Source organism: Fringilla coelebs (assembly GCF_963513975.1).
Source record: "Fringilla coelebs genome assembly, chromosome: 3".
Lineage (NCBI taxonomy): Eukaryota > Metazoa > Chordata > Aves > Passeriformes > Fringillidae > Fringilla > Fringilla coelebs.
Window position 1 is genome coordinate 108,367,991 of NC_140030.1, and position 27,436 is coordinate 108,395,426.

The window sequence follows — 27,436 nt, forward strand, 5'->3', positions numbered from 1 at the left end:
CAAGCTGGGTGGAATTTCATGGGAATTTCAGAATCCAAATACCGCAACCTGATTATTTTTTTTCTGTGAAACATCAGAAACTTGATACAACTGATGCAGATGTTGGATACTTTTCCAAAGCATGTTTGCAGGAACTGCTGGCTTTGGTTTGATTTGTAATTAAAGGTGCTTGTAAGGCCAAGAAGGGTCATGTCAGCATTCCTCCTAGGAAGCTCATATCAACTGTTGGAGGTGTCCAGTAACATGAAGAACACATCTGCCTGTGCTTTTTCCAGGCCAGTGAGTCCTTACTCAGGACTGATTCTGATTCCCAGAGTGTAAACCTTGCCTTAGGTCTGGCTGGCTCAGAGCTGAGTCTCCAGTGGTGCCAGCTCACCTCTGCACAGACAGGTCCTTGAAGGCTGCAGCTACAAAACTCACCTGGTTTGTAATGGCAGGTTTAAAAACTGCACCCAGGGCACACCCCTCAATAGTTAGACTACACAGACCTGAAGGAAAATGCAAAAAAATCTTAAGAAAATGTCAGCATTCAATGGTTAGCATTCATTTACTGTTATCTGTTTGCATTCTCTTCTTCCAGTATCTTTTCTCCCTGAAAAGTCTTACAAAAAAGGCATCAACTGTGTTAGGCTTTGAATAAACTTCTTCTTGTATTCTAAATTTTTCCATTTTTTTACTATCAGTGGGAAGAACTAATGGGATTTGCACAAATCCTTGATCAGGAAGTGCTTAGAATGTGGGGAAAATGGGGTTAAACCCCAGTGTTTTCTTTGACATTATTTTCTGACTCATGACTGACATCAACACATGAAATTTTTCATAGCATGCTGTAGTGCAAAAACCTCTACCTCAGACTTGATTCTTGAACACTGGAGTGTAAAGATTTTTGGTTTTAATTCTCTGGGTCTACATGCATTGTATGTATTTTGGTTTTTATTTTTTATCTATCTGAACTTGAGTAACTACCCTGAATAAAATTGAGACATTTAGGGCAATTTTTATGGTATGGCCATCAGCATCCAAGTCAGTAGCTGAGTTTTCTCCTTTGCCATTACATCATGGAAAGAAAATTCCCCCCCACCTTTAAAATAATCAGCTTTGCAGCAGACCTCTTGTCAGATGTTAGATCTGCTAAAAGTTTTCTACTGTCTTTAGTTTCTAAGGCTGAGGTTTTTTTAAAAAAAGATTCATCTACTCAGCTATTGCAAGATAATCTTCTTAAACTAAGAACATGATCTCTTCACAACCCTGTGATTACAAGAACATGATCTCAGCTAACTCAGCTGCCAGTCACTGATTTAATATATTGAACCTCTGCATTTGGTTATATTTGGTATTAATGTCATCTTTTAAAAACAAATTGTTGTATTGGAATGTTTCTGACCAGCCCTTCTTATTTTAAAATCTTTTAGCACTTCTTTTACTACTTTCTTTTGAAAACAATAAGAATATGCTTGTATTTTGTACTCTAAATTTCATCAGTTTTTGCCTTTTTCTCCTTCCCAGGTTGATTGTATTTTTCTTGCAGTGCAGCAGTTAATGCCCCAGAACTTTTTGGTTTGTGTGTTTTGTTCAAAAAGCCTTTGAACAAGCTGTTGGCAGAAAGCATTGCTGCCTTAATATCCATCAGAAAGTGGTTCCTGATGTTGTGCAATACAGCTTGATACTTGAAAGCCACTGACAAGGTTATTTGAACTCTGAACAAACTTTGAGAACAAACTCAGCTCACTTTCCTTTCTTGCAGCTGTTGTCAAATGTGCTTTATTTGCTTACAGAATTAAAAGCTCCTACAGTTCTTTTGAAGGCAATGTTGAACATTTGTTTTAAAACTGTTAGTTTAGACAGAGTACAACTTTTATCTAAATGAGAAAGAATGATAATATGCATTGCCACTTAAATTTCTCCTAGCAAAACAAGTGATAAATACAAACTGGTAGCCCCTTGCCTATCCAGGTTTTAGGGATCCTCTTTTAGCTTAAGGATTTTTTCACTTCCAATGCAGCACAGCCTCTTCTTTCTCAGGGCACTAGGAATAAGAAACAACCAAATGTCTTCTTTTTCTACTTGTCTTCAAAACAGAGTTGCCTCCTGCTTTCTGGATGAGCAGATGCTTCTCTCTTAGATCTCAGCTTCTGATGAGGAAAGTAGAAAAGCAGCTGCAGCTGACTTGTCCCCATGTGCCATGTGAAAGATGAGCCAGCAGGGAACAAGCCTGGCCTGGCTGAACAGAGAGTTTTGGCTGGAACTTTGGAAAGAAAGGAGAGTTTATGAACTTGGGAAGAAGGGGCAGGCAATTCAGGGGGACTACCAGGGTGTTGGGAGGTTGTGCAGGGAGAAAATAAGGGTCACAGCCAACCTAGAACTTACATTTGCAATAAGAGGAGAGTTAAGGAGGATCTCCATCCTTTACTGGATGTAGAGGGAAGCACTGTGACAAAGAATGAGTGAAAGACTGCAGTAATATTGCCTCCTTTGCCTCAGTCTTTAGTAGTAATGCCAATTCTCTGGTTACCTGAACTGGGAGACAGGAGCAGGGAGCACAAGGGGACACAAAAGTCTGTAGGGCCAGATGGGATCCACCCAAGGGAGGGAGCTGGCGAATATCATATGCTCTTAGCAACTTGCTGTCATTTTTGAGCAGTCCTGGATAATCAGGGAGGTCCCAGTTAACTGGAAATTAGTAGAGGTAATGCCCATCTACACAAAGGGCTGGAAGGGCTGATTTTGGAGATTTTCATTCTACTCTGCTGGAAGGGACTCTCAAAGTAATAATTCTAAAGTATGGTGAAGGATGTGTGTCCAGTGAGTGATTTCCTTTAAAGGACAAATTGTCTTTTGTCTTTTCAGATACTATTTTATTTCATCTAAATAAAGAGAATTCTTAAACTGGCTACTCTGTGGGGTAAAAAGAGATGAAAATATTTTATATTATCTTCTGGTAATAATGTGTGTCTTAGGTTTATTTTGTAAAGGTTAACTTCAGTTGCTCATTTTCTTGAGACTCTCTGTGATAACTTTGCTTTCTCCTCCTAGATGGTGATGTAGGTAATGAAATGGAAGATGACAAACCCAGGAAAAGCCAAAAAGATGATGAAGAGCAAATTGCCAAGTACAGAGAACTTCTGCAAAGTATCCAAGAAAAAGAGAAAAAACAGGAAGAAAAGGATATAGGAATGGAGATTAAATGGGTTCCAGGTAGGGTTTATTTTTTTTCTTTTCCTGACTTGGCAGATACGCAGTATTGGTCTGCTGACAGGGATATAGTGTAAGGTGCTGAATTTATAGTTGGAGAAACAAACCATTTTTTCCCCCCATAAATTGAAATCCATATTGTTTACAGTGAGGGAAGTAGAAGAAATAACATGACTGAACTCAGTTCCTCAGCTGTAAGTTTCTCTTTATAGATCATTTTTTGCCAGGATTTTTTGTACTTACTTTCTCAATTATCACTTTATAGACATTTTTAAAGTAGAATTCATGTGTTTGCTATAGAGTCATAAAACATACTTACACTTTTAAAATGAAGATCAGTATGACTTGGAAACATAGTGTATAATTAGAGGAAAGTGGTTTGGAAGTGTTGTTTGCATAATGCTAAAGATTTGGGGGAGCAAAGAGGAAGAAGTCTGACCTTCCAGTGAAACTGTTCTGGGCAAAAGCAAGGTACCAGGAATGCTTGGGGAACAGTGACATCCAGATTGACATCTGGAAATCAGTGAAAGGTAACTTCACCATGTAGCATCCCAGCACAACTCATCTGGAGAGCCAAACATGAGTGTCTAGTTCTCTTTTGCCTTTTTGACAAAAAGCCACTCAGACTGAATGCTTTCTGTGAGCCAGTTTAACAGCTCACAGCATCCACAAAGGGAAAGGTTTGCACCGTGGCATCACCTTGATCCTGGCCCAGAGCTCCTTCTGATTGTCTGTACCAGCCCTGGCACTTGGTCTCTGCAAGCCTCATTTTGTTTGCTAAAATAACAGAACTACTCTGGAAAAGAAAAAATCTGGATATTTTCCACTGAGTTAGCATGTCAGGCAGATATTCAGAGGGTTAAATGTGCAGCTGAAAGACTAGGGAAGTGTGACATTCCCTTCTTTGGAGCAGCAAGGTGCAGCAGCTGTGGGACTGCAGCCCATGTCAGGGCACAGCCCCGTTCTGTTACTGCATGGAGCAAGACCAGACACGTGCCAGGATCCAGGCCCTTCACTGCTGATGGGTTACTATCATATCTAATGATAGGATTTATACAGATATTATTGTGAGTTGTTACTCAGGTGACTTCTGCTGAATAGAAGTTCTGCTCAGTTTGAAATATTCTGGTCTGTAGGGGTTCACTGAAATGGACTAAACTGAACAGAACAGTTTTATTCCTGTTTCTTCATCAGACCTGTATTCAAAAGGATACATGGGCATTAAAAATTGTGTGCTTTCCATCAGGCTTTTATAATTCCAGTAATTTCTGGCATGAATTCTGTCAAAACCTTTTTGGAAAAGCATGTATCGTGCAGCCAGGACAAGTGCTCACTGACACAGTGTCGTACTCCATCTGTCCACAGCATGTCAGTACTTGCATTCACAATGTTGCTCACTCAGTAGTTAATTCATTGTGTCACTAAGCATTCAAGGCCAAGAGGTTTTCAAAGACAGGTAGCTTTATAAGACTTCTGCAGAGATTTGTTGTTGCCACCTTTCAGAGTGAAGGTGGAAACCACAGGTGAATCAATTGCTGCTAGGAGTGTGTTTTGTATTTATATATGTTTGTATTTAGGTGTTGTTAAAGTAACTATTTTTTTGTGTTGGTTTTGAAAAACAGGTTTGGAGGGTTTTTTGTTTATTATGCATTCTGTTTTTCGAAGAATTTTGCAAATTGTATGAAAGAAGTCCTGTAAATTTAAAAAAGTTTGAGCAACTTAATATGGTAACATATTCAGGAATCTAGAGCAAACCATTCATTTTAAGAGATGGAAAATTGTTTTGACGGAGACCAAAGGAAACTCTTAAACCCTGAGAGAGCAAGAAGTTTTCTAAGAGGCTGTCCTTGAGACTGTACCTTGCATGTTTTGAGTAGATTGCATTCACATATAGCAGCAATGGAGTATTAACTGAGGTAGAGGTGGAATCCAGTTCTGTGTTGCATGGACTCTTGTTTCTTTGCAATGGAACTTGACTTTAGAAAATTGGATTTGTTACATACTTACACCCAGTCCAACCCCTTCCCTACTGCACCTTCTTGTAGGACTCCTAGGACTTTTGCTGTGTCCTTATCTCTTTTGAGGCAGGGATGGTAAAAAAACCTAAACAGTGAAAAAAACCCTCCTATCTTGATAAATTTGACTGTTTTTGTCTATACTTAGCTGCATGTCCATGTACAGGGTCAGGTTTGTTCATATAATTTTAGGTTCAATGTGCATGTGTGCACAATGAATTTTACATGGATAGTTTATAGTATTTGATATTAATTTAGCAACTATGATTTTACAGTATATGTTACCATTTCCTCATTTCTTACCCTGAAAAATGAGAGGTTTATTGAAGAGCACAGGTTCTGGAAATCACAGAAGTGTTCACTTGTCTTTGTTAGAGACTGTTCCCCTCCACAAGGGCAGCAGAGCCACTTCTGGCTATTGACCCCTTCAATACAGTTTTCTCCAAAACACAAGTCATAAAAATGAAAATGGGTGTCTTTAATTTGCTTTTGAGTCAAAAAGTCAGCCATTGCTTATTTCAGGCAGCATTTGGAGAAGAGGTCCTGCACACCTGAGGGGGATACTCTTTTATATATTTATTTCTGTACTGTGGAGCATAGGCTGCACATGCTGAACAGTAGTTTATAGCTCTGGCAATTTATACATGCTTGAGGCTGTGCTTCCTTATGGGAGGGAGGATAGTTGTTATGTTTTTTTTTCTTGAACAAATGTGCTCTTTTAAATTTCAAAATCATTCATGTTTAGTTGGAGCATTCTGGGCATTCAAAAATAGTTTTGGTTGTATTCTCTGAAGACTGTTTAATTTTTTTCCGAACTAGTTTATGTCTGTTGAAATATTTTTATTATCAAGTTCTGTCTTAATGTGCTTGACTTATTGCAAAATCTTTTTCTTGTCCAAATGTTTTAATACATGGAAGAATTACAACAGTTAAATCTAGGAAGTTTTTTAGTTGAAAGGCAGATATTTGAATTAATTTAAAATTTTGAGTTTTGGCAGAGTTATTTACACATGGTTATGGAAAGCATACTTTGTCAGTGATTCAGTTATTCTTGAATCATAATAGTTTTAAATAAACCAGCGTGCCAGCAAAAATAAATTAGATGTAGTTCCAACTCTCTTTGGTCTGTTTCTTCTAGGCACAAAATCAGTGTTATATTCAAGCATCCATCTGTTTTCTTAATCAGATCTGATTTAAGCAACAATTACTATGAATCCTTATCCAGCTCCCAAAGCTCCCCTTAGAAAGTGAAAAGAGAGAAGACCACAACTGCATTTCTTGATGATATCCAGCCAAGTTTTTGGGACCGTTTTTTGAACTTAAAAACTTTTCCTTTGGGAAGAACGAGTTGTAAATATTTAGTTAGGCTTAGAGCAAAATTTCGAATTTGTTTTGGTCAGAAGTAGAATAGAAGGCTGTGGTGTCCTTAAAGTGCATAGTAAAGCCCAAGTGTACAGTTAGAGATGATGCTGAGCACAGAAAGCTCGTAGGAAATATTTATTTCCGTCTGGGTCATTGCTGTGTGTGTCACCTTCCTGGAGTGGCCTCAGCTCCTGCAGCATGTGCTGAGCTGTGTGGGGGCTCACACCTGACAGCTGCTACCTGTGGTGGGTTCTCACAGGCACTTTTACTTCTCAGGAAAGCTTGGTTGACTTTAAATATTTTATCTTTGGGGGTGACAAATTCTTATGTTATCAGAGTACTTCTATTTGCTGTTCCTTTAGCTCCCTGCAACAAGGTGTTTCATTTTTCTGGTGAGGTATTACAGGCAAGATGAACTTGCTTGTTTAGGTTTCCTGAGAACAGAAATGTATCTTTCTAACCTCTAATAACAGTGACAGTTGCAGGCTGTTAAACTTCCCTAAGTTTTCAGAACTGAGTGTTTGGAGAAGTAAAAATTCTGCCTGCACCCATCCCTTGCTGTCCCACCAGTGTGAACAGCACTGTGTTTAGGTTTGCTGTAGTATTTACAACTCATTTAATCCTTTAGCTGAAGTATGATTTCCTTGCATGCTAATATAGATGACCTTTTCCCCTCACTTTTCTTGCCCTCTTTTGTGAAGATTAAATAAAACTCTTGGTTCATTAATTCTAAAAAAAAAAAATATCAATAAGGGTATATAAGTTAGACCTCTCTATGGCCAGCTAATATTTCTACCTAAAGCAGACAATTCCTTTCCCCTTCTGGAATCAAAAATCCTTTTGACCACTTAAATACCCTCTTATTCTCGGGAAGTGGTCTGGACAGTAGTTTCGAAGCCATTCTAATCTGTGGAGAAACTCTAATGCCTTTCATGAGACTGCCAAATACCACAAGAAAGGGCTGGATTTTCCTCCAAGTTCTTCAGTGCCAGATGGATCAAATGATTCAATTTTCCAGGCAAATAAATCAGAAATATTGTAACTTCCTTTCAGATTTTGGGTCTCTCTTTTGCTGGAGATGTGACATATATTTTTTTTAATTCTGTATTTGCTATCTTCAAAGAGAATCTGCAAGGTTGTTACCTGACCAGTAATATTTTCCATAAAAGTTACACAAAGTATTTAAAGTGATAGTGGTTCAGTTTCAAGGAAGCTGATGACTCTGCTTTCATGGACTTTGAAGATAACTAAATATTTGTTCTTGTTGTATGACAGTTTCTTAATGGCATGTTTTTAGTCAATCTATGCAAAATCCTTCATTTATCATGGCTCTGATTTGTTTGCTGGTTAAGTACCCAATTTTTGTGGCTGCAACAGTTTGCCCCTTACTGTTCAATTCTGGCACCTTTCCAGAGTAGCAGAAGGATCCTTGATCTTGTTTTTGCTCCACTCTTTTCCTCCTACGATTCTATGGTTTAATATGATTTTAGATCTTGTCCACACTTGGTATTTCAGACAAGTTGTAACCAGCTCCCCAGCCTTGGAATGATTTTTGCAGGTCAATGAACACAAAATCAGGGATTAGTGTTTGCAGTTTTTTCAGAAAAAAAATGTTCTGCCTGCTCTTCTGGGGATGGCTAGTACTGTCCATGAAAGCTGCCCTGTTTATTCCGCCACCATCATTGTTTTCAGTGCCTCCATACTGAGGAGAGCTGAAAGGAATGATGAGGAATGGGGACTTGGCAACTGAGAAATCTGGGACAAAGAGTGGGATCTAGTCTAGGACATCTGGAGAGGTCTGAGTATGATTTCTAAGCAATAAAACTGGGATGAGGGCTGGGAGAGTAGAATATGGTTAGGTCAGGGCTGGACTGGTGTGGCAGAAGAGAATGCTGAAGAGAGACCACTAGAAGTAGGACTGGGGAAGAGACAATAAATATCAGGCTTGGAGAGTGAAGCAGAAACAGGATTCCTACAAATTCCCAAGAAAATTCAGTCACTCTGTGGGAGACAATGTTACCTGTCGGATATCTGACTGATTTGTTACCAAAGTTTAAAAAAAAAGTTTTAGTGAATGAAGGAAGGAATTGCAGGTAGGAGAAAAATACTTCATTGCCCAGGCTGTTGCCTTCCTACCAGGGAAGTGGATTCTGTTTCTTGTGCTCCAGTGTGTTGCAAGGCAATTAAGTCACTTAATCTCCTTAGATCATGAAATTTTGTTTTTGCAAATGCCCATCTTCTGAAGAGTGGGCTGAACATTTATGAGGTGCATCTGAAATCAGTTTTCATCCTCGTAACAACCAAGTACTCTGTGAAAAAATGAACAGAATTTTAGAAAAGTATTCTTGATGTGTATGGAACTTTTTACCAAAACTAGAAGATTGCTTTTAAATGAAGTGCATGTTCTGGATTTAAGTATTCTACATGAGAATACTTCAAATATTTAATGGATTTATTTTTAAGGTGATGTTCTTACATCATTGAATACTCTAATGATGCATATTTATAGAAAACTTCATTCTGTTGTATTTACAAAAAGTTTAAAGGTTAGGACACACTTGTCTATGCAGATGAAATTGCTGGGCATGAAAACAGTGGATGTCTGTGCTAAATTATGGAATTTAATGTAAACCTAATTCACACATCAGACTTAACTGTCTGATCCTTTTAGGCCAGAATTATGTGTTGCACTTCTATGGGGTTTACTTTTCTAGAGGGAAAAATACAGTGTTCAGCAGAGATCCTACAGCATTGTCAGAGTATTGTCACAGAAGCAAAGCTTCAGCACTGTAACTAATTCAGAATCTTAACTAATGTACATTAAACATACGGACTCTGTGTATTTCTCTTGGGTTTGTTGTGTTACTCATTCTGGTCTCTGTAGACTGCACAATTGAATGTCTGGAGAAGAGACCTTTCTGAGGGAACAGCAGGAGTGTTGGGAATCAGATACCACATAGCAAAGGCTTCTTCTGACTCTTGTACAGTTCTTACTGGAGGAATGTTTTATTTGGAAAAACACATCCTGTAAAGCAATCTTCTTTATAAAGATGGGTTTTGAAGCAATATTTATGTTGTTTGCACAGACTTGTTGAATAAAAGCTAGATAGCTCTTTTGCAAAGGAGAAAATAGTTTATTTAAAAAAATTCAGATTCATCACATTTTTTAAAATTTACTATGGCTTTTTTCCTAGGCCTCAAAGAAAGTGCTGAAGAAATGGTCAAAAACAGGTTGGAGGGAAAAGATAACCTGACTCCATGGCAAAAATATCTCGAGAAGAAGAAAGAAAAAAGAATTCTTAAGAAAAAGAGAAAGGTAATGTTTATATTGGCCATTTGAGGGGGAGTTGTTGTTTGTTTTCTTATTTGTTGTTAATGTTTGTTTCAGATAAACAAAATAAATTGTCCAGCTGCCAGTGCTATTTTAAGGTTAGAATATGCAGTGGTCGCTCATGTGGAAGTACTGGAGTACTTCATCAAACCTCCAGAGGAAAAAGGTTTTTCAGCATACTGCTGATCATACCTATGCTTACACAAAACATCTTTTATCTACTTGTGCTGCTGTAAAGCTAAATTAGTCATAATAATAATTGGCTTTAATTTGCATTTTTAATGCATCAGAAGTGGCCTTTTTGCTACTGTGGGCATATCAGTTCAAAGTTGTTATGACAATGATAATTGTAGTTGTTATGATAATGATAATTTGGAAATTTTGGGGCTAAAATAATTCAGACTTGTTTCCCAAACCTGTAATAGCAAAGAATTAATAGTTGCAAAGAACTATTCAAATTTCAAATTGCAAGAGAAAAAAAAAACACATGGCATGCAGAGTCTAGATTCTCTAAAATCTTAAATTACTCCCAGTGTAACTCACATTGCTGAATTACACTTCTAAGAGTAAACTCTACACCTTGAATTACTCTGTGCATGTCAGTTAATTTTATCTGGTACTTGATGAGTAACTTCTTTAAGCTGATGAATGCTCAAAGTGGAGCAAGCAGCACTGTTCAGCAGCTGAGCAACTTTTGGCTTAACATGCTTGTCCAGTTTGATAAATTAAGTCAAGGAGCAAGGTGTATGACACACTACTGCCAGTAAAAAAATATATTATTTTAAATCTGAACTCCAGCTTTTTGAAGTCTGCAGCACAAAATAAACTTCCTTACTCAAATTTGTCCTCAGGCATAGCTTTTGTGAAACATAAAGTAAGGGCATAACAGTGCTGATCCTGTAATTTTGTTGGAATGGTTGTCTGATATATCAGTTTGAGAATATGCCTAATAAAATGTATGAAAGAAGGTTGAAATTGTCAATTTGTCTTTACTATCAATTTTTACTGTGCTCTGGTGTTTTGATGTTCCAGTATTTCAGTTTTCATCCTCATAGCTATTAACAACAGATCATTCCAGCTAAACTTAAACAGTTGATTCATTCAAATAGTGTTGAAATAATCAAATGTGGATTAAAATAATGTTTGTGCTTTGTTACAGGCTGCTGAGAAAGAAGAGAGTGAAGATGAACTTCCACCTGATGTTGATCTCAATGACCCCTATTTTGCTGAAGAATTTGAGAAAACAGGTCAGTCAGGACTGGCAACTTCTAGAGTTAATCTGCCCTTTTGTTAAATACTGAGTTTCCAAAACAAAGTAAAGCTGGACTGAACACAGAAATAGAATGTTCAGAATTAAATGAAGTAGGTGTTATTTGCCTAAAATTGTTATTCCTGTAAAATTGAGTATTGTAATACATGGAATGGTACAGAATATTTTCTTGGCTTTCACCAGAGACCATTAGTTATCCAGTTTCTGGGGATGGCTGTTAAAAACAACCTGCTCCCCTAAGTATTCTAGAGAAAAGAACTCCATTGCTTTTGAAGTCTTTTTATTTAGGAAGAGCCATATATATATGGGTCCCTTTGAAGCTTGGGTCAATTACAAAAATGTCAAATGTTTTTGCATCATAAACAAAGCTGTCTTTGAGAAGAAATCACTTTTCTCTTAGTCTGATACACATTTTTACTGGAGTACTCTTGGCTGCTTAGAAACCCCAATAGTGAAATGTAATATTTTAGAAAATAACTTGGCCAGTTTAGATTTTTAGGATAGCTTTTTTACAAGCTTTTTATTCTGATGTTTAAATTAGCTTTTGCCATGGTAACAGCAAATTTATTTTGAGTGATTTTGCTAAGTAAAATCAATAAAGGTAAGTTTCTGATGTTCCATATTTTTGGGAGCCAGATCCTAAGGGTGGCTTATATCACTGTATATTAAAAGAAGAAGAATGACATAAAAACAAATGAAGAAAACAAACATAAAGAAGATAGCAACTGATTTACTCATATTGTCAGTCAGTTGTTTGGTTGGGGGATTTTTGAGCATAGTAGTGCAAATCCAAGTTCCATTTAAAAATTGTAAGTTACTTTTAATTTTATACTTGCCAGCACAGGCTTCTGTCATGAATATTAAAATCTGTCTTAGGATAAAACAAATAACTAACCCCCCAAATCTGGATGATTTTGTACTCAATCTGAAATACAGAACAAGGAGTGAGTCCTGTCCATGTTTTAGAAAAAAACACCGGAGTCCAACGTGTCACGCAGTGCTGTTTTCTGCCATGCTTTCTGGGTGGCTTGTGTATAGGCTGAAGTAATTAATTGTAAAGATAATTCCTTCCACCAAATTGTTTAATTTTTCTTTAATACCAAGATTACCTCAATATTCTCATATGATGGGTGATGTTCTCCGTGAAATCTCTGAAAAAATGTTTTCTTCTGCAGTATGTGAGAAGTTGTGTCCTAAAGGGGCTCGGCAGACAATGGGCTTATGTGCACATTTTTAAACCTTGTCCATAACATGGAGAATAGACTTTAATGTTTGTGGAGTCTTTGTGGATAGTTAAATACACATAAAAGTTAAGAAAGTGAAGCTTTTGTCTTCAAGATTACTGATAATTACTGAGATACAGGAGAAAACCAGGACGTGGTTGGTTAGCCCTGGAGAGGTTCTAAAGGGACAGTACAGTGGCTGGCTGTGAGCCAGTTTGCATTTTAATGGTAATTACACAGCACAACTTTGGCATTCACCAAGTTTACCCAGAACAGCCTCTGTCTCATAGTTGGGGTTGCTTTCAAGCACAACTTATCCAGTGAGGGAAAATGGGTTACAGTAATCTTTGAACTTGGCTGTAATTCTGCCAACTCTGTATTTAGGGTACAGGCAACTTAAATAACTGTCATTTTTCACAAGCCTTCCACAATTCCCCTGGAAGATTGAAATTTCACCCTTAAATTGACTGTCAGATTATTTTAGATTATGCTGAAAAAGCATATTGGCAGGGTTTATTTGCAGACTTATGTGGACCAGTGCAGAAACTGAGGATGCAGTAGTGCTGGATTCATTTGTTGGCTGTAACATGCATGGGTGTTGTATAGCTTGGTTTCTGTCAAGCTGAGGCAATTGGAGGGAAGCAAGAGTGTAAGGAGATGCTAGACCAACGGACTAAAAACTCTTGAGTGCTGTGCAAAGAAAACTGGAATTTATGGGAAGTCCACTGAAGCATATGTTCCTCAGGTACGTCTTTGTTCCTGATAAGCAGGCAATGATTCCTACACGGTGGCTGCTTCACCTTGGGAGAGGCAAGGCAGAACAAATTCTTTGTGCTTGCTGTGCCTAAAGGCTGTCTGTGTGGGGTTCATGGTAGTACTTGCTTTGCACAGTTTTCATGTGACTTTTCTATAGTACCACAGACTAAAATGTCATATGCTGCAGATACATGAGCCTTGATGATCCATTCTAGAAGCTTGACTCTAGTTTCATGTTGTCAAGAAAAAAAAATTGTCACTTTCATTTTACACTGATGCCCATACTGTTTCAAAAAGCCTGGTAAGACTTGGATTTGGCTTGGCCAGTTCCACTGTTACTGCATCAGCTTCTGTGGGGTTTTAGAAAAGGGAGACAAAATGACTCTTGTAGCTTAAACTGTTGAAAAATTAATGGCTAAATAGTATAATTGCTTATTAACATGAGAGCAAGGTCCTGCTTTTGGGCATCACTGAACAGTTTCAGAACACATTATACCATTAAGAATAGTTTCTGTTGAACCTTTGAGGAATTCTCCACACATTATTGTAACTCCTATTAGTTCCAAACCATTAGATGCCTTCTCATGATCTAATTTATGATGTGTGCAGGAACTGATATCTCTTTAAAGCTGGAAGGGAGTAGTATGAGTGCAAGGACCTAAGAGCTTAACAACAAAATCAGAGTATAGTTGTGGAACTTGTACTTGAAAGATAAAGTATCTGAAAAGATTCATTTGCCATGTGCCTTTGCAAGGCTTCTGAGACTGACTCAAGTTTCTGAATAAGGCAGAGGTCTTGTGAGAGAAGTTTTTGATTTGGGGTCAGTTTCTGTGTCTGAAGTCCCAAAGGTATGATTAGCTTTTACTGTCAGCTGGAAAGTTGTTGATGTGCAAAGTTAATGTTGCAAACAAAATTCTTGAGCTGAGAAGGAGTCAAATGGCAGCTTGAGTGGGAATTACAGCAGAAACTGGACACTCCTTATACTGGCTGGTGGCAGCTGCCAATTAGCTCTGTGTCACACTGAAGTATCTTCTGCTGTAGGTGGGGCAAATCTGATTAAAAGATGGCAGTGGGGATGAAGTGCTAGGAAAAATTGCAATCAGTTTGCCATCAGTGTGCAACAAGTGTGTGTGGTGGGGCTAGCAGAATGTATGTGGGAAGAGGGTCTGTAGCAGGAGTATGTTAATAATACAGAAAATGATGCATTTGTGAATGTTGAAGCAGAACCGTTTTCAGTATGATATAAATTTTTGAGTCCCAAGGGTGATTTTTCAGTCCCAAGCTGGTTTTACTAGCTGCATAGTGTCAATGTTAGAAATAAATGGTTTACTAATTTATGTATTTTCATGGAGAAGAGCTCAGTTTGATACCAGCTCCTTGTTCAGCCCCATCTGCAGCCACAGAATCACAGACTCTGAAGGCATAAGGATCACTTCTGTGATTCCCCATAGAGTGAAAGAAGAGGGAAGGTGACTTTGAATGACTTTCCTTTGGGAAATGTGTAGAAAGAAAAGAAATTTGTTGATCTAACTTCTCATATAATTGACTCCAATTTTATCTCTGTGCTCCTTTTCTGTAGTTTAGCCATTTCTGAAAGATAGAAAGATTCCACAGTTGTTGAAGGCCTACAGAAGCATTTACTTCTCCCTTCTACACATTAACTTAAATTTTGTAGTTTAGGCAACAATATCATATCTGAATCTCCTTTTCCTGCACATTTTCTGGAACTACTAAATCAATAGTTTAGTTTTTCAGCTGATGACATTGTGCATCAGGATAGTTTATTTTTTCGTGGTGGTGGTTTGTTTCTTCTGGAAATCCATTTCCAGTTTGGAATTCATGTAGAAATAGTCAAGGGAGTAGTCAAGGCAGAAAAAAACCTTTCTCAAGAAATCCATCCTCTTCCAGAGTATCCTTAGTGATATAACTTGACATGTGTCTGGCATGTCTGTATTTCTAGTCTGAGTACAAACCTGTCCTAACAAAATGAAGCCAAATATCTTCTCTAACAGTACCCCCAGTGGACTGCAGAAAATTGCCTGGGAATGTCATTCCAAGCTCAAAGGTCAGAGTGTGTGGTTCAGGTCAGGAAACCTTCTGCTTTTCCTGCTTTTTCTTGATCAAGATCTACAGGCATTCCAAAGAGAATAATTTGATTTTGTAGAACTTATAAACAGATCTGTTTTCATTAGAAGTGAGCTTTGAGTAATGTCTTATGCTCTTACCGTTCATTATGTCTGTCATTATCAGCACTGTGCATCTGAATGCTAAGGGAGTAGGGGAGCTTCCTCAGAAAAATATTCAGTCTGAGCAGAGTCAATCATATTTTAATTTCCACTAGAAAATGTCTTGGGAGTGGTGTGATGTCATGGGTTTGCCTGCACTATTGTGATACTTCTCTCTACTGCTCTATGAAAAATACAGTAAAACCATGGGTTTGACTCATTTATGCCATCTGGATGTTGCTGCCTCCTTAAACTGAAGAACTATTCAGTGCGTTTTTATTGCTTTAAGTCTTCTTGTTTTTTCTTAACTTTGCAGCCTTTTTCAACATCTGACATTCAAATACTGAGTGCAAGAAAATGAGATGTACTTAGAAGTTCTAGCTGTAGGGTAAATGATGCCCTCGTGCCTAAGCTTGAATAAATCTGTTCATGCCCTGTATTTTCACTTAGGTTTAAAGAAGAAGCCAGAGTCAGTAGAAAGTGCCTCAGAAGATGAAGATGAAGTTGAAAAACAGAAGGTAAAGTGATGTAAAATGTTGCATTGCTTGAATGCTCCAATTTGGTATGTGTTTGTGAGTGGAACTGCAGAATTTCATAGGATGGCAGTAGAATAAAACTATACAATTTTAATATTGAGAGCTTTTGGAACAAAAACTTTCAAGAAGTTTGTGTGTTGGGCCGTGCCAAGTTTTTATTATTTAACATCAGTATTGTATGAAACATTTGTGAGTTCAATCCTTGTCCTCTCTATTTTTGTCCTTGAAGATTGAGTTATTTGCTACTTTTTATTTTCTTTTCATCCTTTCTCAGAACAAGTTAACTAAAAGAATTACTTAAATCCAGATATGTTAGTTTTTATTTTGCTATATGAATATCAGTATTAAATTGTATCCATAAGTTATTTCTGAGCTGTTGTGTACAATTTTCAGATGAGATTATTACTGTGTTTGAAAACTGAATGTGCATATGTGCATTCATTTTATATCTAATAAGAAGGAACTGAATTTGTATTAATACTACACCTTAAAATGTTAAAAGAATATTTTTATGGATGAAATAATACTGCCCTGATGACCCTATTTCAACTTATTTAAATAAATGTAGATTCATACAGGCTTTATTAAACAGATGCTGAATTTTTTCACAGAAAAGTTTCATTGTATATTTTCTTTCTTATTTTGTAACAGGCTGAAATGGCCCTACTGATGATGGATGATGAGGATGACACCAGAAAACATTTTAACTATAAAAAGATTGTAGAACAACACAATTTGAGCAAGAAGAAGAAGAAACTTCTTATGAAAAGGAAAGAATTACTAGAAGATGATTTCCAGGTAATTGTGTTGTTCTTGACTTTGTGACTGGAGCAGTTCCAGGAATCTCATGAGCTGTGACTTCTGAAGCAGTTCATGTTTTATTAGGCTTAAAAGCTTTGCTGTCATGGGGAAAAGTTTACCTAAAATAAATGCTTCTTTACTCCTTTCAGGTTAATGTTGCTGATACAAGATTCCAAGCCATGTTTACTTCTCCCCTGTTCAATTTGGATCCTTCAGATCCAAATTTCAAAAAGACAAAAGCAGTAGAAAAGATCCTTGAAGAGAAAGCTCGCCGAAGAGAAGAAAAGGAGCAAGACCTGAAGGAGGCAAACAAGGGCCTGGAGAACAAGATGGCAAAGAAAGGAGAGGTTCCCAAAAAAGCCATAGATCCTGCCCTGTCAATGCTAATCAAGTCTGTCAAACATAAAACCGAAGAGTTTCAGGCACGGAAAAAGCAGAAATTCAAATAACTGAACTTTGATTTTACTCAGCCTTTGCTTTAGTCCAAGCCCTGCTAACTGGAGAGATCTGTTAAAGTTACTGTGGCCTGCTCTAATTCCTGTCCATCTAAAATGTCCTGAAAATTCATTTAACTATGTTGGTGAATTGTGAACTGTTCAGAGTAATAATCACTCTTTTCTTATAACAAATACTGTTTTGCACATATGTAAGGAAATGATGGTTTTTGGGTGGTCTGTTTTGTATCATGTCATCTCTTAAAAATAATATAAGTGATGAAGATGGCTAAAAACATCGTAATTATGGGTTTATCTATAAATAAGAAAAACCATTCTGCAGAGGTTTATTGCTGAAACTAAGTGGTTTTAAAGTTTTTAATGCCACAGAAGTCTGTAAAACACACCTGTCCTGATAAAGAAGTAGTAATATAACTACAAATGGAAGAAATTTTGTATACAAGTTTTTTGTAGATTTTTTAAAATATTGCATAATTGATTTATTCATTTTTCCTTTACATACTTGAAGGTCATAGAAATAATTAATGGAAATATTGCCATTTAGAAGTATTTCATTAACATATTTTCAAAATAAATATTTTTAATTGGCCCAAAAGCATTTTGTGTACTAGCTGTGTTTTTTTCTTTCAGGCCTAAATGAAATTAGATCAAAATAAACTTTTTGCTGTTGTTGTTACATTTCCATTAATATAATACTTATGCAAAGTCTTCCAGCGTTGCAAGTGTTAAAAAAAAGGGGGGGTGGGGAGGGGGAAAGGAAAAAAATCAGAGGCAGATCTAGATGATACAATTTTAGAAAACATGTTTCACCCCACTACTATTTCTATAAACTATGCATTACATACTTAAAGATTTTGTTATACTGACAAACAGCTAAATTAAGATTATATCTGAATACTTATGATCAGTGAAAAAACGAATATATATAATGCAAAAGCCAATATCCTGTTGCAGTCCTCTTTTTTTTTAACAGCAGCCTCCTTTTCTCTCGAATCAGTCTGTCCTACCTCAAATGTGCCTATTGCCATCTGAGAAGAAAAAAATTACTTTGAGGAATCTCCTTGGTTCAGTTCAGCGCTGTCAAGAATAACAAGGGCTTGAAATAAAACAAAAAACAAAAAAAGGCAACTTGGATTTGGACCTCAGGTTAAAATCTGTGAAAGAAAGCCAAAGATTTCCTGAGGGTTTGTGGAGTGCATGTTATTTCCTTGTAGTTTTGTCCAACAGAATAGGAAGCACCTGGTAATGGGGAAGACAAAAGCTGCTCTCCAAAAGCCACATAGTTTTGTGTGCCAAAAACTTGTGTTGAAAAAGATTTGCATGCCTTGTTAAAAAAATGTAAGTCTGGTCTTTGAAAAAAGAAGTCAATGATACAAAAGTGGAAGCACATTTTTATTGGGAAAAAAGCCACAGAAAGGTTTTCTGTGACTATTAGGCAGGAGCCTTCTGAATTCCTGGGGGAGATCCTGTGTAGGGCAATGAGGATGTGGTGGAGATGGAATAAAATCTGGGGTGAAAAAGTTAGTTTCCAGATGTCCCTATCCACAGCAGGGGGGTTTGGATTAGATGTTCTTTAAAAGCTCCATCCAGTCCCAAAATATTCCATGGTTCTACAATTCTTTGTGTGGTTCTCACCAGTGCAGTGCAAGTTCCTGCTAATGTTTAATACACAGTATAACCTGTGTTCACCACAAACATGAAAGCAAATGACACTTCTCTTGATGAATCTGTTGCTAGTTATTATTTGCTACGAACTGGATTTTGGCTAGTGGATGAAACTGGTTATTAAGAATCACTATAGTAAGTGCTGCATGTGAAAAATGTGTATTTTAGATTGGCTTTTTGCAAACATTAAAATGAATATTATATGTGTTATGTTAGAAAGTTATGTTGTATTAATTTTCTTAAGTAGTGTTATCTTAATTTTAGGTTATAATATGTTAAAATAGAAACTCTGCTATGTAAGATACTTTTTTGAAAGAGAGGACTTGCAGTGAGATAGCAGCCACAGGATACTGAAATCTTTCAGAGAAAAAAAATTTATTGTTCTCTTATCGAGTTCTTCCTGCCTCACTCAGCCCTGAGGATGCTGTCAGGATTCAGAGGAAGAAGCTGACACTGCCCAGACAGAATCCTGTGTTTGAATGGAATTGATGCATCATGGATGAGGTGTATGGATATGGAACAGGCTGTTGCTTTCAAGGGTTAATCCTCTGTTAACGTGGGTCCTTTTTTGGTGTTATTTTGCCCAGAAAGAGAAACCCAGATTGTCCCTAACTCTTCGTTTTTATTGTCTCATATTGTCCTAATACTAAATGTCCAAATTTTTATTACTCTAAATTATATTTCTATTTTTTTAACCATATTATTGCTATTCAACTTGTAAAATTAAAAAAACAAGTGATTGGCATTTTTCACACTGCAGAAATATAATTTGTCAAAATTCCCTTTAAAAAACCCAAGTCGGGTGGGCGAGCTCCGGGAACAAAGTCTGCGGCCACGGGTCAGTCTCATGAGGCAGCCCATGCGCAGGCCCTCTGGGTGACGTCACAGGCTGCAGCGGGTGATGTCACGGGCCAGAATGAGACTGGTGCTATTAGGAAGTCCTATAGAAAGTGCAGAAATATAATTTGTCAAAATTCCCTTTAAAAACTCAAGCCTGGCGGGTGAGCTCCTGCCAGCTGCCGACTGGAAATGAACCCGACAGCTCACGGAGCAGCTCAAGGGACCTGAGGGCAGCACCATGAGGCGGCTGTATGCAGACTCTCCTCGTGACGTCACGGGCCAGAATTAAACTGGTGCTATTAGGAAGTCCTGTAGTAAGTGCAGAAATATAATTTGTCAAAATTCCTTTAAAAAGCTCAAGTCTGGCGGGTGAGCTCTCGCCGGCTGCTGGTTGGGAACGACATCCGCGGCCCACAGGGCAGCTCAGCGCCATGAGGTGGCCCGCGTGCACGCGCTCGGGGTGACGTCACGGACCAGAATGAGACTCGTGTTACTAGGAAGTCCTACAGTAAGTGCAGAAATATAATTTGTCAAAATTCCCTGTAAAAACTTAAGTCTGGCGGAGAAGCTCCCGCCGGCTGGGAAGGAAGCCCGTGGCCCACGGGGCAGCTCAGGGACCTGACGGCAGCACCACGAGGCGACCCGCGCGCGCACGCTCTCTGCGTGACGTCACGGGTCGCTACGGGTGACGTCACGGGCCAGGCGGCGCCGCGGGGCTGCTCGGTCCGTCCGGGTCAGGCCTGGCTGTGAAAGCTGAACCCGCTCGGGAACAAACTGTGCCCTGCTGCTGCTGCTGCTGCTCCCACACGGACATGGGAGCGCCGGCCCCGTCCGCCCCTGCATTCCGATCGCTCCGCGGCCGCTCCCTGCGGAGTCCCCCGGAATGGAGGGGGCTGCGGGCGGCTGAGCGGCTCCTGCTGCCTCCGTGTGACCCTCGCGTGTGGTTGTGTTTCTCCCGGCGCCTGCTTAGCATTCAGAGTTACTTTTGCAGTGCAGTCGGGGCTCTGGGCAGCTTCCAGGTTGAAGGAGACCAGGTTGCTCAGAGCTCCATCCAGCCTGGCCTTGAACGCTGCCAGAGATGGGGCATCCGCAGCTTCTCTGGGCAACCTGTGCCAGGGCCTCACCACCTTCACAGCTCGGAACTTCCTCCTAAAATCTAATCTGAACCTACTCTCTCTCAGTTTGAAGCCATTGCCCCTTGTCCTGTCACTCCAAGCTCTAGGGAATAGTCCTTCACCCTCTTTCTTGTAGGCTCCCTTCAGCTACTGGAAGGCCACAGTTAGGTCGCCCCTGAGCCTTCTCTTCTCCAGGCTGAACAACCCCAATTCTCTCAGCCTTTTTTCAAGGAAAGCTGCTCCATCCCTCTGATCATCTTGGTGTCTTCCTCTGGCCTCACTCCAACAGCTCAGTGTCCTTCCTGTGCTGGACCCCAGATCTGGACACAGCCCTGCAGGTGGGGTCACAGCAGAGGGGGGGCAGAAGGGCAGAACCCCCTCCCTCCCCTGCTGCCCCCAGGGCTTTGGATGCAGCCCAGAACAGGGTTGCTTTCTGAGCTGCCAGAGCACATTGCCATGTCATGTCCAGTCTCTCATACACCAGCACCTCCAAGTCCTTAAATGATTTTTGTTCATGTTCTTCAGGAGTCACATTACTGTGTACTCCTCCACTACTGTTTCATTGGCTATACAGATGTAGAACAGCAAACTGTATGACCTCCTTGACCCAAGAGGGTCGAGATCAGGGTTGATGAAAATATGACAGCCAGGAAGGAGAACTGATAAACACTAGAAGTTTGAAAGTGAAAGGATGGGTTCAACGTGATCTTACGAAGTGGAAGCAGCAGTTTTCTAAATGAACCGTAAATGGACATTAATAATATTTTGAGATGGAAGTGGTTTGAGCAAATTAACCTGATGAGGAAGAAATGTTACGAAATTATTGAGATAAGTCAGCCATTTGTAAAAATAAATATATCCCGAGACACAAACATATACAAAGGCCTAATTAGGATTCTCAGTGTGAAGTTACGCTCCTAATTAGCGTTTAAGTGGCACCTCTATCTTAATTTTCAAATGCAAGGGCAGAGTGAGACAAAGCAGCCGCATGCTCAGACCCTCTGGCCTGGCCTTGCTTTGACATTCCCAGCCTCTGGCTGCCAGGCAACAGCCTTGTGACATCGCAGCTGATGCCAGCCCCTTGCACAGAGCCCGTGGGCACAGCTCAGCTCGGGGTCAGGCCAGAGGCGGCAGCTCCTGGGGCGGCTGTGCCATGCTCCGCCCGGGGCTCTCCCTGCTCCTGGGGCTCCGCGTGGCCTCGCTGCTCGCCAGCACGCCCAGAGCTCTCAGCTGTCCCACCGGGAGCGCGGCCCGGCTGCCCGTGCCGGCCCAGGACGCGCAGCAGCCGGGCGCTGGCAGTGCCGGCCCGTGGCCCGTGCGGCTGCACTGCTGCACCTTGCTCGCCCTGTCCCTGCTGCTCGCTGCGCTCTGCCTGGGCCGCAGCCTCCGCAGGAAAGCCGAGAGGCGGCGGAGAGAGGTGAGCCACGGGCACCGGGCAGCTGGGACGGTGCCAGGGGCCGGCAGCCACAGCGCGCAGGGTGAGCAGGAGTGCCAGCCCTGCGCAGAGGAAAGCCCGGGCAGGCACCAAGGGTCCTCGGCCTCTTCCCCGTGCCCCAGCCCAGAAGCAGAGGTGGGGCTCAGCCCCCTTCCTCCCAGGAGGAAACAAGGACAGGCTGAGCCACCAGAACAAGACAGAACTTTCCTGACATCCTCTCCACACAACCTGCAGCCTGGCGCAGCCCAGGCAGGCCCCAGATTCCCCAGGAGAGCCCAGGGGTCCCAGCCCCCTGCAGCCCCTCTGCCCCTCTCACAGTGCTCCCTGCCCTGTGTCTCCCAGGAGAAGAGCTGGACACGCTCAGCCTGGCCAAGGACCTGCTGCCTGGTTGACTGCTCCCCCCTCAGTGAGGAGCTGATCGGCCGCCAGAAGGAAAACTCTGCCTCCATCAAGGGCTTCCTGAGGCACCTGCGCCAACGCTGCCTGCAGCGGGACGTGCTCCAGAGGGGAAGGAACAGCAAAGTGTGGAAGGACTTAGACGAGGAGGCAGCGCTTTTCTCTGACGGAGAAAACAACACCTGCTAGGCAAATGGAGCAGCGTACTGCAAGATTACTCATACAGATTTCATTATTATTAAAATAGTTAATTTAGAAAGACACCTTTTATTCGTAGTGAATGAATTTGTTGTCAGAGAGGTACCATAGAAATTTTATTTTCAAAAATTGTAGTTTGGCTGAAGCAAGTGATTTTCTGACAGCTTGTTTGCAGAGAATGAATGATACTGTTCACTCTTGCAGGAACCAGTGTAATAGCTACATACTGGGCTTACCCCTATGAAAACAAAACTGAGGAGTTAAAATCTACTTCATCTAGAGGGGTCAGGATAACCTTTCGTATTATATCCTTTCACTTCTCATGTGCAGCTTGAGCAAGAGATTAAGTGAATTCTGCAAACAGAACAACCTTGATGCAATAAAAGCTTTCGAGTTTCAGCTTTAAAAGGCTGAGCTTTGCAAATGAGAATTTGAGATGTCAGCTAAAAGAAATGAACAATCTAACTAAATCGATAAGGACATCTGGACTCATTTCATGGTTCTATGAAGAAGAGGAGCAACGGGATGGAAGTGTGGAGGCACTTTGGGAACAGTGGACTGTATGGACTGGGATAAGGAAGTGTCCCACAACATACACAGCTGTTCCCAGGACTGATAATAGTGACCATCAGAGAAGGTATCATGGAAATGGGCTTCATTTACAGCTGTCCTTGATCCTGGGAAGGCAGCTTCAGTAAACAATGTGCTTTCTACACCACCTCTACAACAAAGTGGACAGAAATTAATAAAAATTTATTATCTCTAACAGAACACAATATTTAAATGCTCATTGAAGCAGACGAATGAAAAATATCTGATTGTTGTGAGAATTTCCTAGCAAGTCTGTTATGAAATACATGTATTTTTAATTAATAAGGTTAGTTTTGAGCAGCTATCAGAAGTCATATTTGTAGTTGTAGATGTACCCTACATATAGATATGTGTATATTGTATTATACAGTGCATACTGTGTTATATATATGTGAAGTGATAGTATACATATGTACATTTCATATTAATATATATATATTGCATATTGCGTGATATATCTTGATACAGAGATGTATTGCATATTGGATTATATATATGTGTATTGATAAACTGTATCTGCATGTTGATGGAAATATGTGTATTGGTATGATATATAGGTAGAGCATATTTATATATTTGTATGATATCTCATACATATATTGCATATTGTATGACGTATATATATCTATATATGTATATTGCATAGATATAGAGGTACATTGCATATTCTATGAAATGCATATTGATTATATATCGATAGGATATATACGCATATTGATATGAGATATATGTATATTGCCTGGGGCTCACGGTAACAACACCGGAGGTTACTATCCACCCCGCTGAGACACAGACGGCATCAGTATTGCCGCGCTGCTTTGCCCGGATCCGTGCCTGGCACCGATCGTGCAGCGGGATCGGAGCGGGGAGCGCAGTCCCGGGCCGGGCCCCGCCACGCCCGCCCGGCGCGCCATTGGCCCTGCCCAACGCCAATCAACAGCGCCGCCACTTCCGGCCGCGGGGCGCGGCCCGGCCAATGGGCGCGGGGCGGGGGCGGGACGCCTCACGCTCACCGAGGCAACGGGCGGGCGAGCGGGCGGTCCCGGATGGCGGCGGTGCAGGGTGAGTGCGGTGCCGCCGCGGGGCTACTCCGACCCGCCGCTCTCGTCTCTCCCGGCACGGCCTCTCTGCCCGCGGCGCCGCGCGGGCCGGGAACGGGCCTGGGGCGGGCGGCGCCGCGAGGCGGCCGCGCGCGGGCTCGGGTGGTCCGCGCGTCCGCCGGCGGCGGCTGCCCCGGGTGACGTCACTGCCCGCGTGACGTCACGTGCTGGGCGGCGGGAGCAGCGCGCCGCCGGGATCGGGATCGGGATGGAGGCGCGGGAGCCGCTCCCGGCCCCTCTGCGGCGGCACCCGGGCGGGAGCGGCTGCCTCGCCCCGAACGGACCCGACCCGACACTCGCGCGTGGCTGTGTTTCTCCCTGCGCCCGTTTAGGGGTCCGAGTGCCTTTTGCAGTGCAGTCAGGCTGTTTTGGTCACATCGTTTTGGTTGCTGTTCTCCAGCAGTCACGCTGTTGTGTGTTCTTCCACCGTTCCTGCGCTGTTCGGATGGGGAGCAGGAAATGGGTAACAAGGAGGAATGAAGTCAACAGTGGTGGAAGTATGACAGCCCTGGAGGGAGAACTGATAAATCCTAGAAGAGGCTTGAAAGGGAAAAGTTGGGTCCGGTGGTAGCTTAACGAGTGGAAGCAGCAGGTTTGTGAATGAAATGTAAAAGGACTTGAAGAGCAGTTTGAGATGGGAAGTGTTGGAGAAAATTGCGTTGTTGTGGAGGAAGTGTTACAAACGGAAGCAAACGAGAGAGACAGGTTGTCTGTATGTTCTCTGTAGAAATAAACACATCCTTAGACCCAGCTCTCTGCAAAGGCCTAGTTAGGATTTTCAGCCTGCAGCTACACTTGTTAGTAAGTCTTCAAGTGACATCTCCATACTTATTTAAAAAAGCTATTTTATAATCATTATTGCTTTCCTTACTACCACATTGTTTCTTCCATTCCTGGGAGAGTTTAAATTCCTTATTTGCTCCTCTGTCTCTTTACTGAGGTCTCTGCTGTGCCCTTGTTGAAGGAGACTTTCTGTAGGATGTTGCAAGATGCAGCAAAGAGGACCAATGGTTGCTGGAGCCATCTTTACTATTATTGGTAAAAAGGAAGTAAATGCAGTGATGAATACTTTAATCTTAGCTCTGAAATTTTTTCAAGTGACCATTACAACTGGATATAATCCATAAACACTTTCTCTCTATAGAGCCTATGTATTGTTGTGTCCTTTTGTTTTGTACCAGGACATATATAATTATAACAATAAGTCCATATTTAATTTTGAAAAGTTAATTTATGAGTATATGAAGATTAGTAGGTATGTTTCGTATTTAGGAGGGAATTAACGTGACTAAATAACTTCCTCCAGAGTTGTGCTGATTCTTCTTATTAAAAGAATAGTTATGGCAAACCAGCCAGTTTGTTCTGTGGCAGTGCTGAATTGTGCTAAACACCATTTCCATACTTTGGGCCATTTAAGTGGAGTGGTATTTAGTTGCTGAGTAAGCCATATAGCATTTGAAAGGTCAGTAGTTTAAGTTTTATGCATTAAACATCTTATTTTTCCTCTTCTGTTCACCTTCCAGTGTTCTTGGGTTATCTTTTTGAGATGGTAGGAGTGATAGATGTTGTACTGGAATATAGAGGTGGAGAGTCAGAGAATGGTTTGGGTTGGAAAGGACCTTAAAATTCATCTAGTCCTTGATATATAAGCTATCTTAATATATTACAGAGATTTTCTCCATTTCTTCGTTAGCACTACATGCTCTTCACTTCCTTAAGTAATTCAGTGTGTGGAATGCCTCTGTTTTACCTTCTGAACCAGACAAATGGTTTTGTGTCAGGAGTAATATGTAGTAAGCAGCAGTAAGCAGCAGTAAATACAGTTTGTTTGGCAATTCCTGATAAATACATCATTCTGTATTGTTATCTTTTGTTTCATGTACTAGACAATACTGACAATATTTCCATTAGCTTTCTATAAACATTAATTTCCTTAGCATCTTAAGGGTACCCATCAAAACCAATAGAGTTACTGAATTATTTGAGCTTGACTTAAGCATGTTGAGGTTCACTAGTGATCATGGTAGCTCTGCTTACCAAGACAAACATTATTTGACTGTTTTAGGCTTACTTGGTTTTGTTTTAGAAATAATTTGTCATTTAAAAAAAAGTTAATCTATTTTTTCTTTTCCTGCTGCAAATTAGTGGGGAATTATAAGCAGATGGGATGAAACAATAAAGAAGAATAGGAGTTCATTATAGGATTTTAAACAGGTATTACTTGCATAGAAAGGAAAAGGTGTTTTAAAGGGTTAGTCATGTGCCAGTGAGATGTGATGGGTGGAGAAATTAGTTGTATTGTTGGAGGACACCATGGAAAGCAAAACTTATATTAACTTACATTAAGTTCCTTCCAGTGTCTGGCATGATCATTAGGTTCAAATTATGTTGGAGTGAAAAGGCTGCTTGCAGCATGAACTTTGATTATTTTAGGTCTCAATGCTGTTGGCTAGGGAAGAGGCAGAACTTGGAAACCCTGCTTTGGACAGGTGTGTTCCCCTTGGTTCAAACTTCTCGCCCAAAAGTTCTTTGGGAGGTTATTTGTGTGAAATTCATCTCTTGAAGTCCGTGTCTAACATATATATCTGATCTGGTTTTAGGATGATTTCTCTCCAGAGTTTATTTTTGAATGGAAGTGTGCTCCTTCCCAGTAGAAGATGGTGATCCTAATGTATGACCATGGAGAAGGGGATAAGTTCAGTAGAAGTGTTACCTTCCAAATCATCTCAGGTTACAGCTGTAAAAGTGGTGGTCAAAGAGCCCGAAACAAAGCAAACCCAAAGAGGGAAACGAGTGGGATTTGTGCTTGTCCATGCAGGTAAGATGTGGAAGCAGAACAGCTGGAATGGAAATAATGCATATTTTGATATCAAACTAGATAGCAACAAAAATTTTATAGTGGTTTTGGACTACTAGTGTCCTATAATGAG

At 40.5% G+C, this 27,436-nt stretch overlaps 2 protein-coding genes across 2 annotated transcripts in view; both read left to right on the top strand.

Annotated features, from left to right (window-relative positions):
• The window catches only part of ESF1 (ESF1 nucleolar pre-rRNA processing protein homolog), a 28,957-nt gene extending 11,193 nt beyond the window's left edge, over positions 1-17,764 (top strand). Inside the window, exons 9-14 of the mRNA XM_084201999.1 lie at positions 3,034-3,195; positions 9,764-9,885; positions 11,060-11,147; positions 15,825-15,892; positions 16,562-16,708; positions 16,861-17,764. Coding sequence (XP_084058125.1) covers positions 3,034-3,195; positions 9,764-9,885; positions 11,060-11,147; positions 15,825-15,892; positions 16,562-16,708; positions 16,861-17,160 — 887 coding nt within the window. The 3' untranslated portion in view covers positions 17,161-17,764. The remainder of the gene's footprint in view (positions 1-3,033; positions 3,196-9,763; positions 9,886-11,059; positions 11,148-15,824; positions 15,893-16,561; positions 16,709-16,860) is intronic.
• Positions 17,765-24,407: 6,643 nt separating this feature from the next.
• TASP1 (taspase 1) overlaps positions 24,408-27,436 on the top strand; it is a 77,726-nt gene continuing 74,697 nt past the window's right edge. The window contains exons 1-2 of the mRNA XM_084201933.1: positions 24,408-24,468; positions 27,107-27,324. Of these exons, the coding sequence (XP_084058059.1) occupies positions 27,180-27,324 (145 nt within the window). The 5' untranslated portion in view covers positions 24,408-24,468; positions 27,107-27,179. The remainder of the gene's footprint in view (positions 24,469-27,106; positions 27,325-27,436) is intronic.